The 17,755-nt window shown below is 40.1% G+C and overlaps 1 protein-coding gene across 2 annotated transcripts; it reads left to right on the top strand.

Moving 5' to 3' along the window:
- The first annotated feature begins 1,223 nt into the window (after nucleotides 1-1,223).
- LOC117323556 lies at nucleotides 1,224-16,756 on the top strand. 2 transcript variants are annotated; one of them, XM_033878840.1, is made up of 6 exons: nucleotides 1,224-1,498; nucleotides 5,921-5,981; nucleotides 12,010-12,380; nucleotides 12,921-13,132; nucleotides 13,458-13,857; nucleotides 15,845-16,756. In XM_033878840.1, exons 1-6 carry the CDS (start codon nucleotides 1,435-1,437, stop codon nucleotides 16,132-16,134), a joined length of 1,398 nt encoding a protein of 465 aa, XP_033734731.1. In that variant the 5' UTR covers nucleotides 1,224-1,434; the 3' UTR covers nucleotides 16,135-16,756. The 2 variants fall into 2 exon arrangements, with proteins under 2 accessions (XP_033734731.1, XP_033734732.1); XM_033878841.1 differs by lacking the exons at nucleotides 1,224-1,498; nucleotides 5,921-5,981 and adding an exon at nucleotides 11,703-11,908.
- Nucleotides 16,757-17,755: the final 999 nt, after the last annotated feature.

Below are 17,755 nucleotides of genomic sequence, written 5' to 3'. Positions count from 1 at the left end.
AATTAGTGATTAAAGTATAATTAGTGACTAACAGTGATTAAAGTATAATTAGTGATTAAAGTGTAATAGGTGACAAACAGTGATTAAAGTATAATTAGTGATTAAAGTGTAATAGGTGACTAACAGTGATTAAAGTATAATTAGTGATTAAAGTATAATAGGTGACTTACAGTGATTAAAGTATAATAGGTGACTAACAGTGATTAAAGTATAATAAGTGACTAACAGTGATTAAAGTATAATTAGTGATTAAAGTGTAATAGGTGACTAACAGTGATTAAAGTATAATTAGTGATTAAAGTATAATAGGTGACTGACAGTGATTAAAGTATAATTAGTGATTAAAGTATAATAGGTGACTGACAGTGATTAAAGTATAATTAGTGATTAAAGTATAATAGGTGACTAACCGTGATTAAAGTATAACTAGTGATTAAAGTATAATAGGTGACTAACCGTGATTAAAGTATAATTAGTGATTAAAGTATAATAGGTGACTGACAGTGATTAAAGTATAATTAGTGATTAAAGTATAATAGGTGACTAACAGTGATTAAAGTATAATAGGTGACTAACAGTGATTAAAGTATAATAGGTGACTAACAGTGATTAAAGTATAATTAGTGATTAAAGTATAATAGGTGACTGACAGTGATTAAAGTATAATTAGTGATTAAAGTATAATAGGTGACTGACAGTGATTAAAGTATAATTAGTGATTAAAGTATAATAGGTGACTGACAGTGATTAAAGTATAATTAGTGATTAAAGTATAATAGGTGACTTACAGTGATTAAAGTATAATTAGTGATTAAAGTATAATAGGTGACTAACAGTGATTAAAGTATAATAGGTGACCAACTTTGTTGTTAGGCAAAGGCGTTTTTTAAGGCTATATAAAAATTTCTCATCCGAAAAAAGGACCCCCACTCTGGATCCGCTTGTGTGATTAAAGTATAATTGGTAATTTACAGTGATTGAAGTATTATCGATGATAAAAGTGTTATCAGTGATAAAAGTGTTATCAGTGATTTAAGTACTAATAGGTGATAAAAGTACACGTATAGTCGGTAATACAAGCTGACGTCAGGTACATACTGAGAAATCGATAATAAGACCCGCATTCCTTTCATCCTATTCATTTTCTCTCTCGTACCCGGAATTGAGAACCCATGTCTCATATACATGTTGTATGTGGTACTTCCCGCTGTATTTTCTATGAGTGGGCGATATCATATACAAATTGTATAGCGTAAATAAAAAAAATCTGGAGTGCTATTTAAGACCAGCCTATTTATAACTGGCACTAACTGAAGTGTGACGCTACACAACACACACCCCACCATTGCTGAAGATGTTACTACATGTGTGCAAGGTTATTTACGTGACCTACTAGCCAGCAGACTCCATCGTCAGGAGAGATCTCAGGACAGTATGGCCGATCAGGACTCGAGTGGAGACAGCGATGGGGACATACCCGGAAGTGAGACTGCGGACGGTAAGGCACTCTCAGGGTATATCATACACGGGTATAACATTGAGCGTGTACCCTACATGGTAGTTACCCTACATGGTAGTTCAATCACAGGGATGGCTGTCTGGTATACAAGTGTCGTTGGAGAATCACATGTGATTTCCAATCGTCGACACTCGTAGCGTTGTATACACGTAATTTTGTGACTGACTCTCCGGTACACCAAAACACACGTGGTGTTGTGATGCCAATCTGTGGTAAACTCGTGATATGTCTGATACACACGTGACGTTGTGATGTTGACTTTCTAGTACACACGTGACATTGTGATTTTGACTCTCTAGTACACACGTGACGTTGTGATGTTGACTCTCTAGTACACACGTGACGTTGTGATGATGACTCTCGTACACACGTGACGTTGTAATGTTGACAATCCATTACACACGTAACATTGTAATGACGACACTCCACTACACACGTAACGTAATGTTGACACTCCACAACACATGTAACGTTGTAATGTAGACACTCCACTACACACATAACCTAATGTCGACACTCCACTACACGTAACGTTATAATGTCGACACTCCACTACACGTAACGTTATAATGTCGACACTCCACTACACACGTAACGTAATGTTGACACTCCACAACACATGTAACGTTGTAATGTAGACACTCCACTACACACATAACCTAATGTCGACACTCCACTACACGTAACGTTATAATGTAGACACTCCACTACACACGTAACGTTATAATGTCGACACTCCACTACACACGTGACGTTGTAATTTCGACACTCCACTACACACGTAACGTTATAATGTCGACACTCCACTACACACGTGACGTTGTCATGTCGACACTCCACTACACACGTAACGTTGTAATGTCGACACTCCACTACACTTTTTGACTCTCTAGTACACACGTGACGTTGTGATGTTGACTCTCTAGTACACACGTGACGTTGTGATGATGACTCTCGTACACACGTGACGTTGTAATGTTGACAATCCATTACACACGTAACATTGTAATGACGACACTCCACTACACACGTAACGTAATGTTGACACTCCACAACACATGTAACGTTGTAATGTAGCCACTCCACTACACACATAACCTAATGTCGACACTCCACTACACGTAACGTTATAATGTCGACACTCCACTACACGTAACGTTATAATGTCGACACTCCACTACACACGTGACGTTGTAATGTCGACACTCCACTACACACTTAACGTTATAATGTAGACACTCCACTACACACGTAACGTTGTAATGTCGACACTCCACTACACGTAACGTTATAATGTCGACACTCCACTACACACGTGACGTTGTAATGTCGACACTCCACTACACCTTAACGTTATAATGTAGACACTCCACTACACACGTAACGTTATAATGTCGACACTCCACTACACACGTGACGTTGTAATTTCGACACTCCACTACACACGTAACGTTATAATGTCGACACTCCACTACACACGTGGCGTTGTCATGTCGACACTCCACTACACACGTAACGTTGTAATGTCGACACTCCACTACACACGTGACGTTGTAATGTCGACACTCCACTACACACGTGACGTTATAATGTAGACACTCCACTACACACGTAACTTTGTAATGTCGACACTACACTACACACGTGACGTTGTAATGTTGACACTACACACGTAACGTTATAATATGGACATTCCACTACACACGTGACGTTGTAATGTCGACACTCCACTACACACGTGACGTTGTAATGTCGACACTCCACTACACGTAACGTTGTAATGTTGACACTACACTACACACGTGACGTTGTCATGTTGACACTCCACTACACACGTAACGTTGTAATGTCGACACTCCACTACACACGTGACGTTATAATGTCGACACTCCACTACACACGTAACGTTGTAATGTAGACACTACACTACACACGCAATGTTGTAATGTCGACACTCCACTACACAAGTAGCGTTGTAATGTCGACACTCCACTACACAAGTAACGTTCTAATGTCGACACTTCACTACACACGTGACGTTGTAATGTCGACACTCCACTACACACGTGACGTTGTAATATCGACACTCCACTACACACGTAACGTTGTAATGTAGACACTCCACTACACACGTGACGTTATGTTGACACTCCACTACACACGTAACGTAATGTTGACACTCCGCTACACACGTAACGTTGTAGTTGACACTCCACTAAACACGTAACGTTATAATGTTGACACTCCACTACACACGTAACGTTATAATATCGACACTCCACTACACACGTAACGTTGTAATGTTGACACTCCACTACACACATAACGTTGTAATGTAGACACTCCACTACACACATAACCTAATGTCGACACTCCACTACACGTAACGTTATAATGTCGACACTCCACTACACGTAACGTTATAATGTCGACATTCCACTACACACGTCACGTTGTAATGTCGACACTCCACTACACACTTAACGTTATAATGTAGACACTCCACTACACACGTAACGTTGTAATGTCGACACTCCACTACACGTAACGTTATAATGTCGACACTCCACTACACACGTGACGTTGTAATGTCGACACTCCACTACACACTTAACGTTATAATGTAGACACTCCACTACACACGTAACGTTATAATGTCGACACTCCACTACACACGTGACGCTGTAATTTCGACACTCCACTACACACGTAACGTTATAATGTCGAAACTCCACTACACACGTGACGTTGTCATGTCGACACTCCACTACACACGTAACGTTGTAATGTCGACACTCCACTACACACGTGACGTTGTGATGTCGACACTCCACTACACAAGTAACGTTGTAATGTTGACACTACACTACACACGTGACGTTGTAATGTCGACACTCCACTACACACGTGACGTTGTAATATCGACACTCCACTACACAAGTAACGTTGTAATGTTGACACTACACCACACACGTGACGTTGTAATGTTGACACTCCACTACACACGTAACTTTGTAATGTCGACACTACACTACACACGTGACGTTGTAATGTTGACACTACACACGTAACGTTATAATGTGGACATTCCACTACACACGTGACGTTGTAATGTTGACACTCCACTACACACGTAACGTTGTAATGTCGGCACTCCACTACACACGTAACGTTGTAATGTCGACACTCCACTACACACGTGACGTTGTAATGTCGACACTCCACTACACAAGTAACTTTGTAATGTTGACACTACACTACACACGTGACGTTGTAATGTTGACACTCCACTACACACGTAACGTTGTAATGTAGACACTCCACTACACACGTGACGTTATAATGTCGACACTCCACTACACACGTAACGTTGTAATGTAGACACTACACTACACACGCAATGTTGTAATGTCGACACTCCACTACACAAGTAGCGTTGTAATGTCGACACTCCACTACACAAGTAACGTTCTAATGTCGACACTTCACTACACACGTGACGTTGTAATGTCGACACTCCACTGCACACGTGACGTTGTAATATCGACACTCCACTACACACGTAACGTTGTAATGTAGACACTCCACTACACACGTGACGTTGTAATGTCGACACTCCACTACACACGTGACGTTGTAATGTCGACACTTCACTACACACGTGACGTTGTAATGTCGACACTCCACTACACACGCAATGTTGTAATGTCGACACTACACCACACACGTAACGTTGTAATGTCGACACTACACTACACATGTAACGTTGTAATGTCGACACTCCACTACACACGTAACGTTATTTAAGCATTGAGGTTGTTTTTTTTTAAGTTTTCATCGGGATATGAAAAGAATTTTTTTTGCAAACTGTATGAATCCGCGTAGCGGATTCTTACAAAGTTTGCAAAAAAAAAAAAAATCATTTGATACCCCGATGAAAATTATGAAAATCAACCTCAATGCTTATAATTAATTTCAGTTAATTGTCTTTTTCTAATTCAAAACATGTTTTATGTACAATTTTACGGGTTTTATTTGGGATTCTTTTTCTCAAATCAATACGCAACGTCAATTGTCGTATTGTGACGTCACATTTTTCGCGCCATTCTCGGAATTTCTTTCATAGAAGAATGAAAAGAATTTTTCGACCAATCACATTTGAGTATTTACCATGAAAACAAAGAAAAATTAATTATAATGTCGACACTCCACTACACACGTAACTTTATGTGATGTCGACTCATTAGTACACACGTGACGATGTGACGTCACTGCCTAGACACACGTGACCTGATTATAAAGAAATATAATTTTACTTCTGGTGATCGTTTTTTTCATAGTAAGCCACTGCTCGTTACATTTAGAACTGTCATGATAAATTTACTAAATTTTTGTTTTCAGTCTCACATCACGACGGCGGCTTCAAACAATTCTTTTCGAGTGTGAAAAAGTTGTCGAAGCGGTAAGTTCCCATTACTGCATGTCTGCATTAAAATTTAAATAACGGCAAAGTCAACAAATGTTGATGTTGGTGGTATATACAAATCTGTGTAAATAACAACAGGTCATTTCACTGAATGTCTCTCATTAAGAAAATAGAATAAATAAAGATAGGTGGTTTAGCATAAGATATATATTTGATCAATCAAATGATATATATTTTTTAGCCCACCATCATCAGATGGTGGGCTATTCAAATCGCCCTGCGTCCGTGGTCCGTGGTCCGTCCGTCCGTCCGTCCCTCCGTCCCTCCGTCCGTTAACAATTCTTGTTATCACTATTTCTCAGAAAGTACTGAAGGGATCTTTCTCAAATTTCATATGTAGGTTCCCCTTGGTCCCTAGTTATGCATATTGCGTTTTGAGACCAATCTGAAAACAACATGGCCGACAGGCAGCCATCTTGGATTTTGACAATTGAAGTTTGTTATCACTATTTCTGAGAAAGTACTGAATGGATCTTTCTCAAATTTCATATGTAGGTTTCCTTTGGTGCCTAGTTATGCATATTGCGATTTGAGACCAATCTGAAAACAACATGGCTGACAGGCAGCCATCTTGGATTTTGACAATTGAAGTTTGTTATCGCTATTTCTGAGAAAGAACTGAAGGGATCTTTCTCAAATTTCATATGTAGGTTCCCCTTGGTCCCTTGTTATGCATATTGCGTTTTGAGACCAATCGGAAAACAACATGGCCGACAGGCAGCCATCTTGGATTTTGACTGTTGAAGATTGTTATCGCTATTTCTGAGAAAGTACTGGAGGGATATTTCTCAAATTTCATATGAAGGTTCCCCTTGGTGCCTAGTTATGCATATTGCATTTTGAGACCAATCGGATAACAACATGGCCGACAGGCAGCCATCTTGGATTTTGACAGTTGAAGTTTGTTATCGCTATTTCTGAGAAAGTACTGAAGGGATCTTTCTCAAATTTCATATGAAGGTTCCCCTTGGTGCCTAGTTATGCATATTGCGATTTGAGACCAATCTGAAAACAACATGGCTGACAGGCAGCCATCTTGGATTTTGACAATTGAAGTTTGTTATCGCTATTTCTGAGAAAGAACTGAAGGGATCTTTCTCAAATTTCATATGTAGGTTCCCCTTGGTGCCTAGTTATGCATATTGCGCTTTGAGACCAATCGGAAAACAACATGGCCGACAGGCAGCCATCTTGGATTTTGACTGTTGAAGATTGTTATCGCTATTTCTGAGAAAGTACTGGAGGGATCTTTCTCAAATTTCATATGTAGGTTCCCCTTGGTGCCTAGTTATGCATATTGCATTTTGAGACCAATCGGATAACAACATGGCCGACAGGCAGCCATCTTGGATTTTGACAATTGAAGTTTGTTATCGCTATTTCTGAGAAAGTACTGAAGAGATCTTTCTCAAATTTCATATGTAGGCTCCCCTTGGTGCCTAGTTATGCATATTGCGATTTGAGACCAATCTGAAAACAACATGGCCGACAGGCAGCCATCTTGGATTTTGACAATTGAAGTTTGTTATCACTATTTCTGAGAAAGTACTGAATGGATCTTTCTCAAATTTCATATGTAGGTTTCCTTTGGTGCCTAGTTATGCATATTGCGTTTTGAGACCGATCTGAAAACAGCATGGCCGACAGGCAGCCATCTTGGATTTTGACAATTGAAGTTTGTTATCACTATTTCTGAGAAAGTATTTAAGGGATCTTTCTCAAATTGCATATATAAGTTTCCCTTGGTGCCTAGTTATGTATATTGCGTTTTGAGACCAATCGGAAAACAACATGGCCGACAGGCAGCCATCTTGGATTTTGACAGTTTAAGTTTGTTATCGCTATTTCTGAGAAAGTGCTGAAGGGATCTTTCTCAAATTTCATAAGTAGGTTCTCCTTGGTCCCTTGTATTGCATTTTTGGACCAGTCTGTCCTGAAAACAACCTGACAAACAAACAGCCATTATCGTTAAATCTCAAATTTCTTATATAGCTAGGATTCCCTTGTTTGAAAAGTACTGGAGTGATGTCTCAATTTGCTCAGATTAGAGTAAAATGAAGGGAAAAGTAGAGAAAAGATCAATCTGACATGGAACCTATGTAGATCATTCAATGGTGGGCGCCAAGATCCCTCTGGGATCTCTTGTTTCAATATTGCATTCTTTCACTGGAGCCGCTTTAAAATGAAAGTTTTCTTTTAAATATGTTTGAAAATCAGGCCTCGTGTCCTGAAAGTCTGTTATCAGATAATGTTATCGGTGGTGGGGTCCGTTATCAGATAAAGTTATTGGTGGTGGGGTCCGTTATCAGATAACGTTATCGGTGGTAGGGTCTGTTATCAGATAAAGTTATCGGTGGTGGGGTCCGTTATCAGATAAAGTTATCGGTGGTGGGGTCCGTTATCAGATAAAGTTATCGGTGGTGGGGTCCGTTATCCGATAAAGTTATCGGTGGTGGGGTCTGTTATCAGGTAAGGTTATCGGTGGTGGGGTCTGTTATCAGGTAAGGTTATCGGTGGTGGGGTCTGTTATCAGGTAAGGTTATCGGTGGTGGGGTCTGTTATCAGGTAAGGTTATCGGTGGTGGGGTCTGTTATCAGGTAAGGTTATCAGTGGTGGGGTCTGGTATCAGGTAAAGTCATCGGTGGTGGGGTCCGTTATCAGGTAAAGTTATCGGTGGTGGGGTCTGTTATCAGGTAAGGTTATCGGTGGTGGAGTCCGTTATCAGATAAGGTTATCGGTGGTGGGATCTGTTATCAGATAAGGTTATCGGTGGTGGAGTCTGTTATCAGGTAAGGTTATCGGTGGTGGGGTCTGTTATCAGGTAAGGTTATCGGTGGTGGGGTCTGTTATCAGGTAAGGTTATCGGTGGTGGGGTCTGTTATCAGGTAAGGTTAACGGTGGTGGGGTCTGTTATCAGGTAAGGTTATCGGTGGTGGGGTCTGTTATCAGGTAAGGTTATCGGTGGTGGGGTCCGTTATCAGATAAAGTTATCGTTGGTGGGGTCTGTTATCAGGTAAGGTTATCGGTGGTGGGGTCCGTTATCAGATAAGGTTATCGGTGGTTGGGTCCGTTATCAGGTAAGGTTATCGGTGGTGGGGTCCGTTATCAGGTAAGGTTATCGGTGGTGGGGTCTGTTATCAGGTAAGGTTATCGGTGGTGGGGTCTGTTATCAGGTAAGGTTATCGGTGGTGGGGTCTGTTATCAGGTAAGGTTATCGGTGGTGGGGTCTGTTATCAGGTAAGGTTATCGGTGGTGGGGTCTGTTATCAGGTAAGGTTATCGGTGGTGGGGTCCGTTTACTGTAATATCGTGGAGGATTATCAGCCGTTTTAAAGTTTTGTTTATATAAAAAGATTCAGTCAATGGTTACATTATTTAGAAAAAAATTTCAGGCCAGGAATGGAGTAAAATTAAAGTGAAAATAAAAGAAAAGGGATGTAATATTGATTTAAAAGCATTTGTGAGAAATGGAGAAAATAAATAAATAAATAAACACAAGCTGGTAGTTACTTCAGTACAAGCTATGGTTCGTTGCCTGGTCCAACCATACAGACAATCTCTAAATTTATCTGTAAATCGACAGGAAAGTAACACCGGCAGTAAATACATGTATCAATCATTTGAAATTTACTCTCATGATTCTCAAGATTCACTCCATAGGACAGCAACTGTGTTGCTCTTAACACTTCTAGATAACTGATGTTGTGACATTTATTAAGAAAGAAAAGAAAATATGAAGAAAATAAGCTATGGTTTAAAGAATGAACATTATCAGTAAAAATATCGACTATTTTGAACAAAAAACACGGCCACTCAGGTGATTGAGTCCCAATTGTATATCCACACAAAACCGAATAAGAAAACCCACGGAGAAAGTAAATACGACTTGTAAACTATCTTACTGGTAAATTACCAACAGCTCAAGAAGTTTGTGATCAATACAAATGTAAAATCATGTTGACAGACAGCCAGGCCAAACTAACCGATAACGCTCTCTCTTATGTAATACATATTTATACTGAAAGATAGAAGAACGAGCGTGTTGGTCGACATTATCATACACATCCATACAAACTGAGGATACACCAGGTATAGAGAATTATTGGGTGTGTAGAAAGTGTCAAGATATGAAACGATAACTGTGTAGGGGTTTAAAAAACGAAACAACGAACATTTAATATGGCTCAGAATGTGTTGGCTGAAAAACCAGCGAGACTAGTCTATCAAATATATATTGTCGAGGAGAATTATAAATGGACTTAAACATGTCAAACTACATTTTTGTTATATTGTCAAGGAGACGAAGTGATCTTTTAATTTGAGGAATACATAATGACTTTACTTCAGAAGAGGGAAAATAACCGTTGTCACGGAGAAAAGCTAACCACCATAATTTGTGTTAACAAACAGTTTACACCTCCATAAATTAAACCTAAATTGGTTGTAATTTTGAATTAGAAATGAAGAACTAGTGCGTAATAGGGGGTTTTGAAAGGAGAACAACATTCTATGAGATAACAAGCTTTTCAATGGCAACAATATCGAATATTACTGAGGTTTATTCATAACATATATTTAAAGTTCCGGTACAATTCACAAGCAGACATTGATGACATCAATAGGAGGTCTACTATCGCCTCCTGTTATTATTTATTTAGATGAACTTCGTAAACAGGAAGTCGTTACCCATGCAGGGCCGTTTCGAATCATAGAAACTTTAAGTCCACGATAGCACATCGTTGGATACCCACGTTTGATTGCACTATACTACGCTACACTTATCCATGGGTCAATTTGGTGAAACATTTTCGTTTCAATAGAGACGATTTGATTGGCTCCGTTACATTTTCCTTGCGGGATGTCAGCCAGTCAGATTCTAGGTAACATACGCTTTATAGAAGCTGCATATCAACAACAGAGGCGGCGAGTGACATCAAAAAAGTGTTTCAGAAATAGTATCTTATTGATACCATTTTGTCTGACAGAGATGTCTTCCGAGCCATTAAAACAGGCCTACATGTAGGTGATGGAAAAGTCAGTTATCAGGAAGTTCAGCCTGTGTGAACAACGCCAAATCGTTGTTTAATTCCGATACCCTGGTTAGGCTATTTAACGCACAAATTACATGTGCGTCACACATGAGCTGTACCTAACATCCCAGAAGCATTCAAGTGCTGGTTATATCCGTCTAAATAACTAAACACACGTAGGACTTCTTGCCCAGTACAGAATCTGGTCGCCTTCACGGGCGCAGCCATATTGTTACTTTTTAATATTTTCTCCTTTAAACTGAAGAGTTCTAATTCTGAAAGGGGTATGTTGTTAGGAATCTAATTATAGAGTGACATCATTGAAACGAGGAATTTTCACCGAGTTGACCCACAGGTGATAAGTGTATCGTAGTGTAGTGCCATCAACCGTTGTAATAAAAATGGCGAGGAAAATAACCGACAAATACACCAAAATCAGGTGATAACGTACCTCCAGATTTCATATCTAAAGAAAAAATAGGTCGATAGTAAAACTGTCTTGCTAGTCACCGTTGTCGTAAGAATGATGATCCTATCAAATGATACTGTACAGAAAACAGAGAGTGCATTAGGTTAGGAGTGCTAAGGATGCAATGGTCGGAGCCGCGATAGTTGAGTCGGTTAGTATGCCGGCCACGTTACCTTAGGTGAAGATCTGGGAGGTGTGGTTTGACTCTCCCTACCAGTATCAGTGTGTGCTTCTCGGGAAGCTGAGAAACGGACCAATTTATGTTGTAGTGGTTGTTTTCTTGGGGAAGACACTTTACCCTGACTGCTCTGGATTGCATGCGACAGGCCTCCCTATGTTGCTCAGTGAGGAAGTCATAAATTACTACAATGATATTCCACCTCAAAACGACCCCGACTATTCACGGTACGATAAACCCAGCAAACAAACAAACCTCTATCTTCTATTTTTGCATCCTTGTCACGAATCGAGTTTTCGATAAAAATAAAACCTTTTTGTTACAACAGTGTGGCTAGCTTGAGTGAGTCCCCAGCATCAAGTCCGACGATACCTCGAGAAAATGCCCGGTCTCCCAACGACAGTACATCAAATCCCCAGGGATCATCTGGTGATGCCTTCTTTGGAAAGGTCTTCGACGACCAACACAGTTCACAGTCCACGTCCACTACACCTGAACACGTGTATGACTTTAGCTATAGGTCACGTGGTGTGGCTGTTCTGATCGTGAACGTGACCTTTCGTGACAAGATAATGTCTCCAGATAGAATATATGCCAAGCATGACATTGAAGTGTTCGAGAAAATATTAAAAGCGTTGAACTTTACCATTATAAAACTGATTGATCATTCTACAGCGGATTTACGTAGACGACTTGAAGGTAAGATATCGTTGTGCGTCGTTTTGGTATTTGACGCCGTTTTGTCTGATGACCGCTTCAGACACTTTTGATCACCTTATCATCGTCAATATCTTACTTAAATTTGAGCAAGCAAAGTCACAGTTTGAAATGCTTGTATAGTACAAATTCAAATGACTTATTTCCCGGGGTTGTAAATTTACATCTCAAGAAAAACAGAGGTGTCATCAGAAAAAAACGATGATTCCTTCATGTACTGATAAAGTATGACTAAGTATGACTAACTTGGATTAGACCAGGCGTTCCGCATTCGAAAGCGCGGAATGCTTCGCCATATTAATCTGTCGCTTCCTAGGTATCAACATTTTAGGCCCTTAGCATCCTTGAAAGATCCAACATCTTTATGTTGAAGTTGAATTCATTTTGGTCCTGCTATTTCTAACTTATCCTGTGTGCCTTTTATACAATCATCAGAATGTCATAAATCTCAGGATTTTAAGTTATTGAATTGGATAATTTGCGGGCATAAACGTGCTTTAATTGGGGTTTTTTTTTACACAGAAATACGTTCGTCTTTGACCTCGGACTGTGACTGCTTCCTGTGCCTGATCAGCTCACACGGTCTGGAAACGAGGATATCCGACGATAAACGGAAGCGACAACACACGACCTTCACCTACGACCGTTGGATACCTACCGATAGTATCATCAGACCTTTTACAGAGAACCAATGTCGATGTCTGAGTGGGAAACCCAAACTCTTCTTCATACAGGTGATTTTTAAAGTTGTCATAGAGGTGAACTGGACGAGAGCAATTAATACTTCAAGTTGTATGTTGTTGTATACTGTTTCATTTGTAATGGGTTTTATGACGATTTGGTATTGTTGTGCATTGAACATGCAGTTTCAACAAAAGAAACCAATGTGGTTCTGGCCTCCAAATATTTTGACCCTTCCATATTCTCTTGTGGAATAACATTCATTGGAATTTAGAGACAGTTTTTCATTGGCTCGATTCGTGATGAGGAATTGTTCAATAACGAAAGCATTGGACTGAATTAGGGCTAAATCCAAGATTAACTGTTTGGTTTTTACAGGCATGCCGGACCGTTCACCGGTCAGCGGACGCCGACTCGATAGACAGGGGGGTCATTACTACGGAGGCCGTATGTCAGCCGCCTGGTCATCATGGTGACGTCAGAGATAATCCTGTGCGATTGGAGGGGACAGGGAACACTGCGATAGATAACTTGAAGACCGACCAGGACGATCTGAACTCCTCATCACAAGACCTCTCTCAGTCTGTTCGAGAGAAAGTCAATTTGGATGAAATTCCTTTCGCTGACGAAACCGACGACAGCGATGACCCTGACTTTTCTACAGCTGATAATTCACGTGCGTCATATTACCCTCCTCGCCCGCGCCAGTCTGATGACGTGGACTTTTGTACAATCCCCTGCTATCCGCACTGTCTCGTCATGTTCTCATCTGCCCCAGGTAAAGTATAAAAGTCATTAGTTCAGAAAGGTCAAGGTAACAATCTGAACAGCCAGGCCACGTGACATGTGGCATACTTCATATCCATGATCTGGTGTACTGGACATAGTCCGTGCATTTCGTGTAACGTCGAAGTATGTCAGCCTCTTCTCCTACTATATCAACAAGGTGTAAAACTTGAAGGCCGGACGATGCATCGACTGTGGAACAGATGTATACTCACTATCTTAGAGCCGTTTCGAAACGGATAGTCTGATTGGTCGACAATCATATGTAGTATTTTTTTACAGAGCTGTCAACCAATCAGATTGTTTAAAGAGCTGTCGACCAATTAGATTGCCCGTTGCAAAACCGCTCTAAAAGATATAGCCTACTTCAGTCGATGCTTCGTCGGCTATCACGGTCGCTTTTAGTCCATTTTAAAACCTTCAAATATAAGAAATCTAATCCAATGTGTACGTTACGGTGTGAATTTGATATTCAAATAGGATCTAAAATCTCCCAGCCCCCCCCCCCCCCCCCCCCCCCCCCCCCCCCTCATATTACCCTCCTCGCCCGCGCCAGTCTGATGACGTGGACTTTTGTACAATCCCCTGCTATCCGCACTGTCTCGTCATGTTCTCATCTGCCCCAGGTAAAGTATAAAAGTCATTAGTTCAGAAAGGTCAAGGTAACAATCTGAACAGCCAGGCCACGTGACATGTGGCATACTTCATATCCATGATCTGGTGTACTGGACATAGTCCGTGCATTTCGTGTAACGTCGAAGTATGTCAGCCTCTTCTCCTACTATATCAACAAGGTGTAAAACTTGAAGGCCGGACGATGCATCGACTGTGGAACAGATGTATACTCACTATCTTAGAGCCGTTTCGAAACGGATAGTCTGATTGGTCGACAATCATATGTAGTATTTTTTTACAGAGCTGTCAACCAATCAGATTGTTTAAAGAGCTGTCGACCAATTAGATTGCCCGTTGCAAAACCGCTCTAAAAGATATAGCCTACTTCAGTCGATGCTTCGTCGGCTATCACGGTCGCTTTTAGTCCATTTTAAAACCTTCAAATATAAGAAATCTAATCCAATGTGTACGTTACGGTGTGAATTTGATATTCAAATAGGATCTAAAATCTATTCCACCCGAGGGGTCACAAAATGTGGTAAAACCCGAGGCTCCGCCGAGGGTTTTACCACATTTTGTGACCCAGAGGGTGAAATATCACTATCCTACATGAACCACATATGATTGAGTATTTTTCTCTCATTCCCCAACCTAAAATATGCAAAAATAGGCACTATCTGTCGATAGCTTTCTCAGATAGACGCCATTTTTTCTCAATACAAACTTTTTTCTACTGCATATAATAAAAAAAGAACAGCGCCAATCGATTTACCATACCCCATATATGCAAACGGCGTTTGATGTTCTAAAAACGAAGGAAACCATTCATTTCCACAGTCTAACGTTGTTTCAGCAGCCCTGTCATTGCAAGCGAAGCCAAATCACTTGATGTCGGCCAAGCTAGTAGTGTGTCCTTTCGCGTGAAAATATAGTTCCATGTTTTATTAATAAAAAACAATAAAAGAACGTGTTTTTTTTTACATAATTTATATCATAAATAAAAAAAATTATTTTCTGATTACATAACATGGAGCAGACGATGTGTTTACAAATCTATAGATAGATCTACTTTCGGTTCGGCGACCTACTTTTGTATCATTGCGCGCGCGTGGCTATCCTACACCGGAAGCGAGGTAATACACACACAGCAAGCATGGGTGTATTTACCTGGACAGACCAGTATGATACCTGTAGGGATGAGAGAAAATAATATCGAATGCCGGTTAACTATACAGTAGATGTAACGATGCATACAAGTATGGTTGCAATGTTTCAAGACCAACTGGTCTCATTGTCAAGCTCAAGCTCAAACTCATATATGCATTGTTTAATGTATACTGTAATTTGTGTTTTTTTCGTTACAGAACGTTTCGCATGGTCCAATGACTTCAAGGGAGGATGGTTGCCGTACTGTATGTATAAAGTTCTCTATAAGATGGCACAACGTCACTTCCGGATCGACCTTCTACAAGCTCTAACGGAAGTGAATGAGACTATGGCGAAAAGCTTGGAGACAAACTCACCCAGCGACAAGGTTCTGCATCAAGTCAAGTCCGCCGCTTGTATCTACCATATGCTTACAAAGGATATTTATTTCACACCCAAGTACGCCCCAGTACCTGTGGTCGATAGAGTACAAGTCTCGGCAGTGTAATTAAACATAGTGTATAAACAATATGCTTTAAACTATTTCCGACAGTTTTTCATATAATGACACCAATCCGAACGTAAAGAACTGCATCCAATGAAGTGGGATACTACGCCAGGCTTAGAATTGGTTGGAAACTTCAATGTGTTCCTTCTACTGAAGCACTAATTAATGTATTATTTTGTCCATCCGGAACCAGGGCAACGCTTTCCGTATCCTGCATATTTTTTTGTTTTGTTTTTATTTTATTTTATTCACCTTATTATACCCTATTTCCCCAAACAGAGATAAACATTATTTGTTCACAAACAAAATGATCAAAAATCCGCATTAGCAAGAAAAAAAGTCATGTTGATATGCCCAGCGCTACAAGCCTAGCCGCTCTCACAAGGAACAGTTAACTTGGACGTCCGACCTGAACTGGGAGAGTTCATTGCATTAATGATATTACTCGCTAATCAAACGCAGAAAAAGACAACTCTAAAAATAAAAAATTACCTGCTAAAATTTTCCCCGGAGGAGTACCCCTGGACGTAATCCGAAGGGCTCTGATGTTAATATCGCCTTTCAAGTTGCCTTGCTACGTAGTAAGATTGTCAGAAAATTCGGACTACACCGGACCCCATGTAATTTGGCACGCCCCCCCCCCCCCCCCCCCCCCCCCCCCAACTGGAAATCCTGTATCCGCCCCTGGTATTCACTGTTCAGCCATATCGAAAGCTAACTTAAAGTAGATTTTACATCAATAACTGCCATTGTCACGGGAAAAAAAATAGGTGGACAACTCTTGATGCAGTGATGGATACAGAAAATTGTGTAACTGAGGGTATGCCCCCATCAAATTGAAAAAGATGGGGGGCTCTTGATCATGACTATAAAATTGGATCTGTTTTTAAAGTACTATTACATTTTAAGAATGACTTATTGCATCATTTCCTTTAAATAATTGCTATTCATAGCTGCTGAAAACAATTTATTTGGTACAATAAAACTTGGCAATAACAGTTTCTTTATATGCAGAACTTTTAAAAGAAAGACTGAATATCATATGCTAACAGATTTTTTTCATTCGGAAAATGATCAAACAAAAATTGATGTTAATGTATAATGAACATCAAACTAGATCTACATGGAAATCATGTTTTCGTTGGTTTTTTTGTTTTGCAGAATGTTCCTTATTCGTATCTTTTCTTGTGTCCGCTGCTGTGTCTTTATAATGTTCGGTGTTTTTATCAGGCCTACTCTCTACATCATGATCATGATGATTCTAAAGAAACGTTATATTTTTTTATGTGTGGAGGTGGCTTTTGCCATGTTTGGGTTGTTAAAGGTCACATAAGCGCTTGGATTTTCGTCATATTTTTAAGCGTTCTTGCGACTCAAGGGGAGTAACTCTAATTACGACTTCCGCCTAAATCATGTTTGTTGTAAAGACGACACCAAAACGGTATTGTACTTACTATAATTTCGTTTGATTGATAGAAACATGTTTTAAAATATTATTAAACACATCTTGTACCCGCGTTATGTTGATACATATGCGGGTCACACTAGTGTTTTTGCGTGAATTGGCCCCCACTTATATTCTGCAAGTGGGGGCAAAACGTAAATTTAGGGGGATTTTAAC

This window comes from Pecten maximus, chromosome 3 (genome assembly GCF_902652985.1).
Source record: "Pecten maximus chromosome 3, xPecMax1.1, whole genome shotgun sequence".
In the NCBI taxonomy this organism is placed as follows: domain Eukaryota; kingdom Metazoa; phylum Mollusca; class Bivalvia; order Pectinida; family Pectinidae; genus Pecten; species Pecten maximus.
Note: the sequence above shows the minus strand (reverse complement) of the source record. Positions and strands in the feature narration are given on the sequence as shown.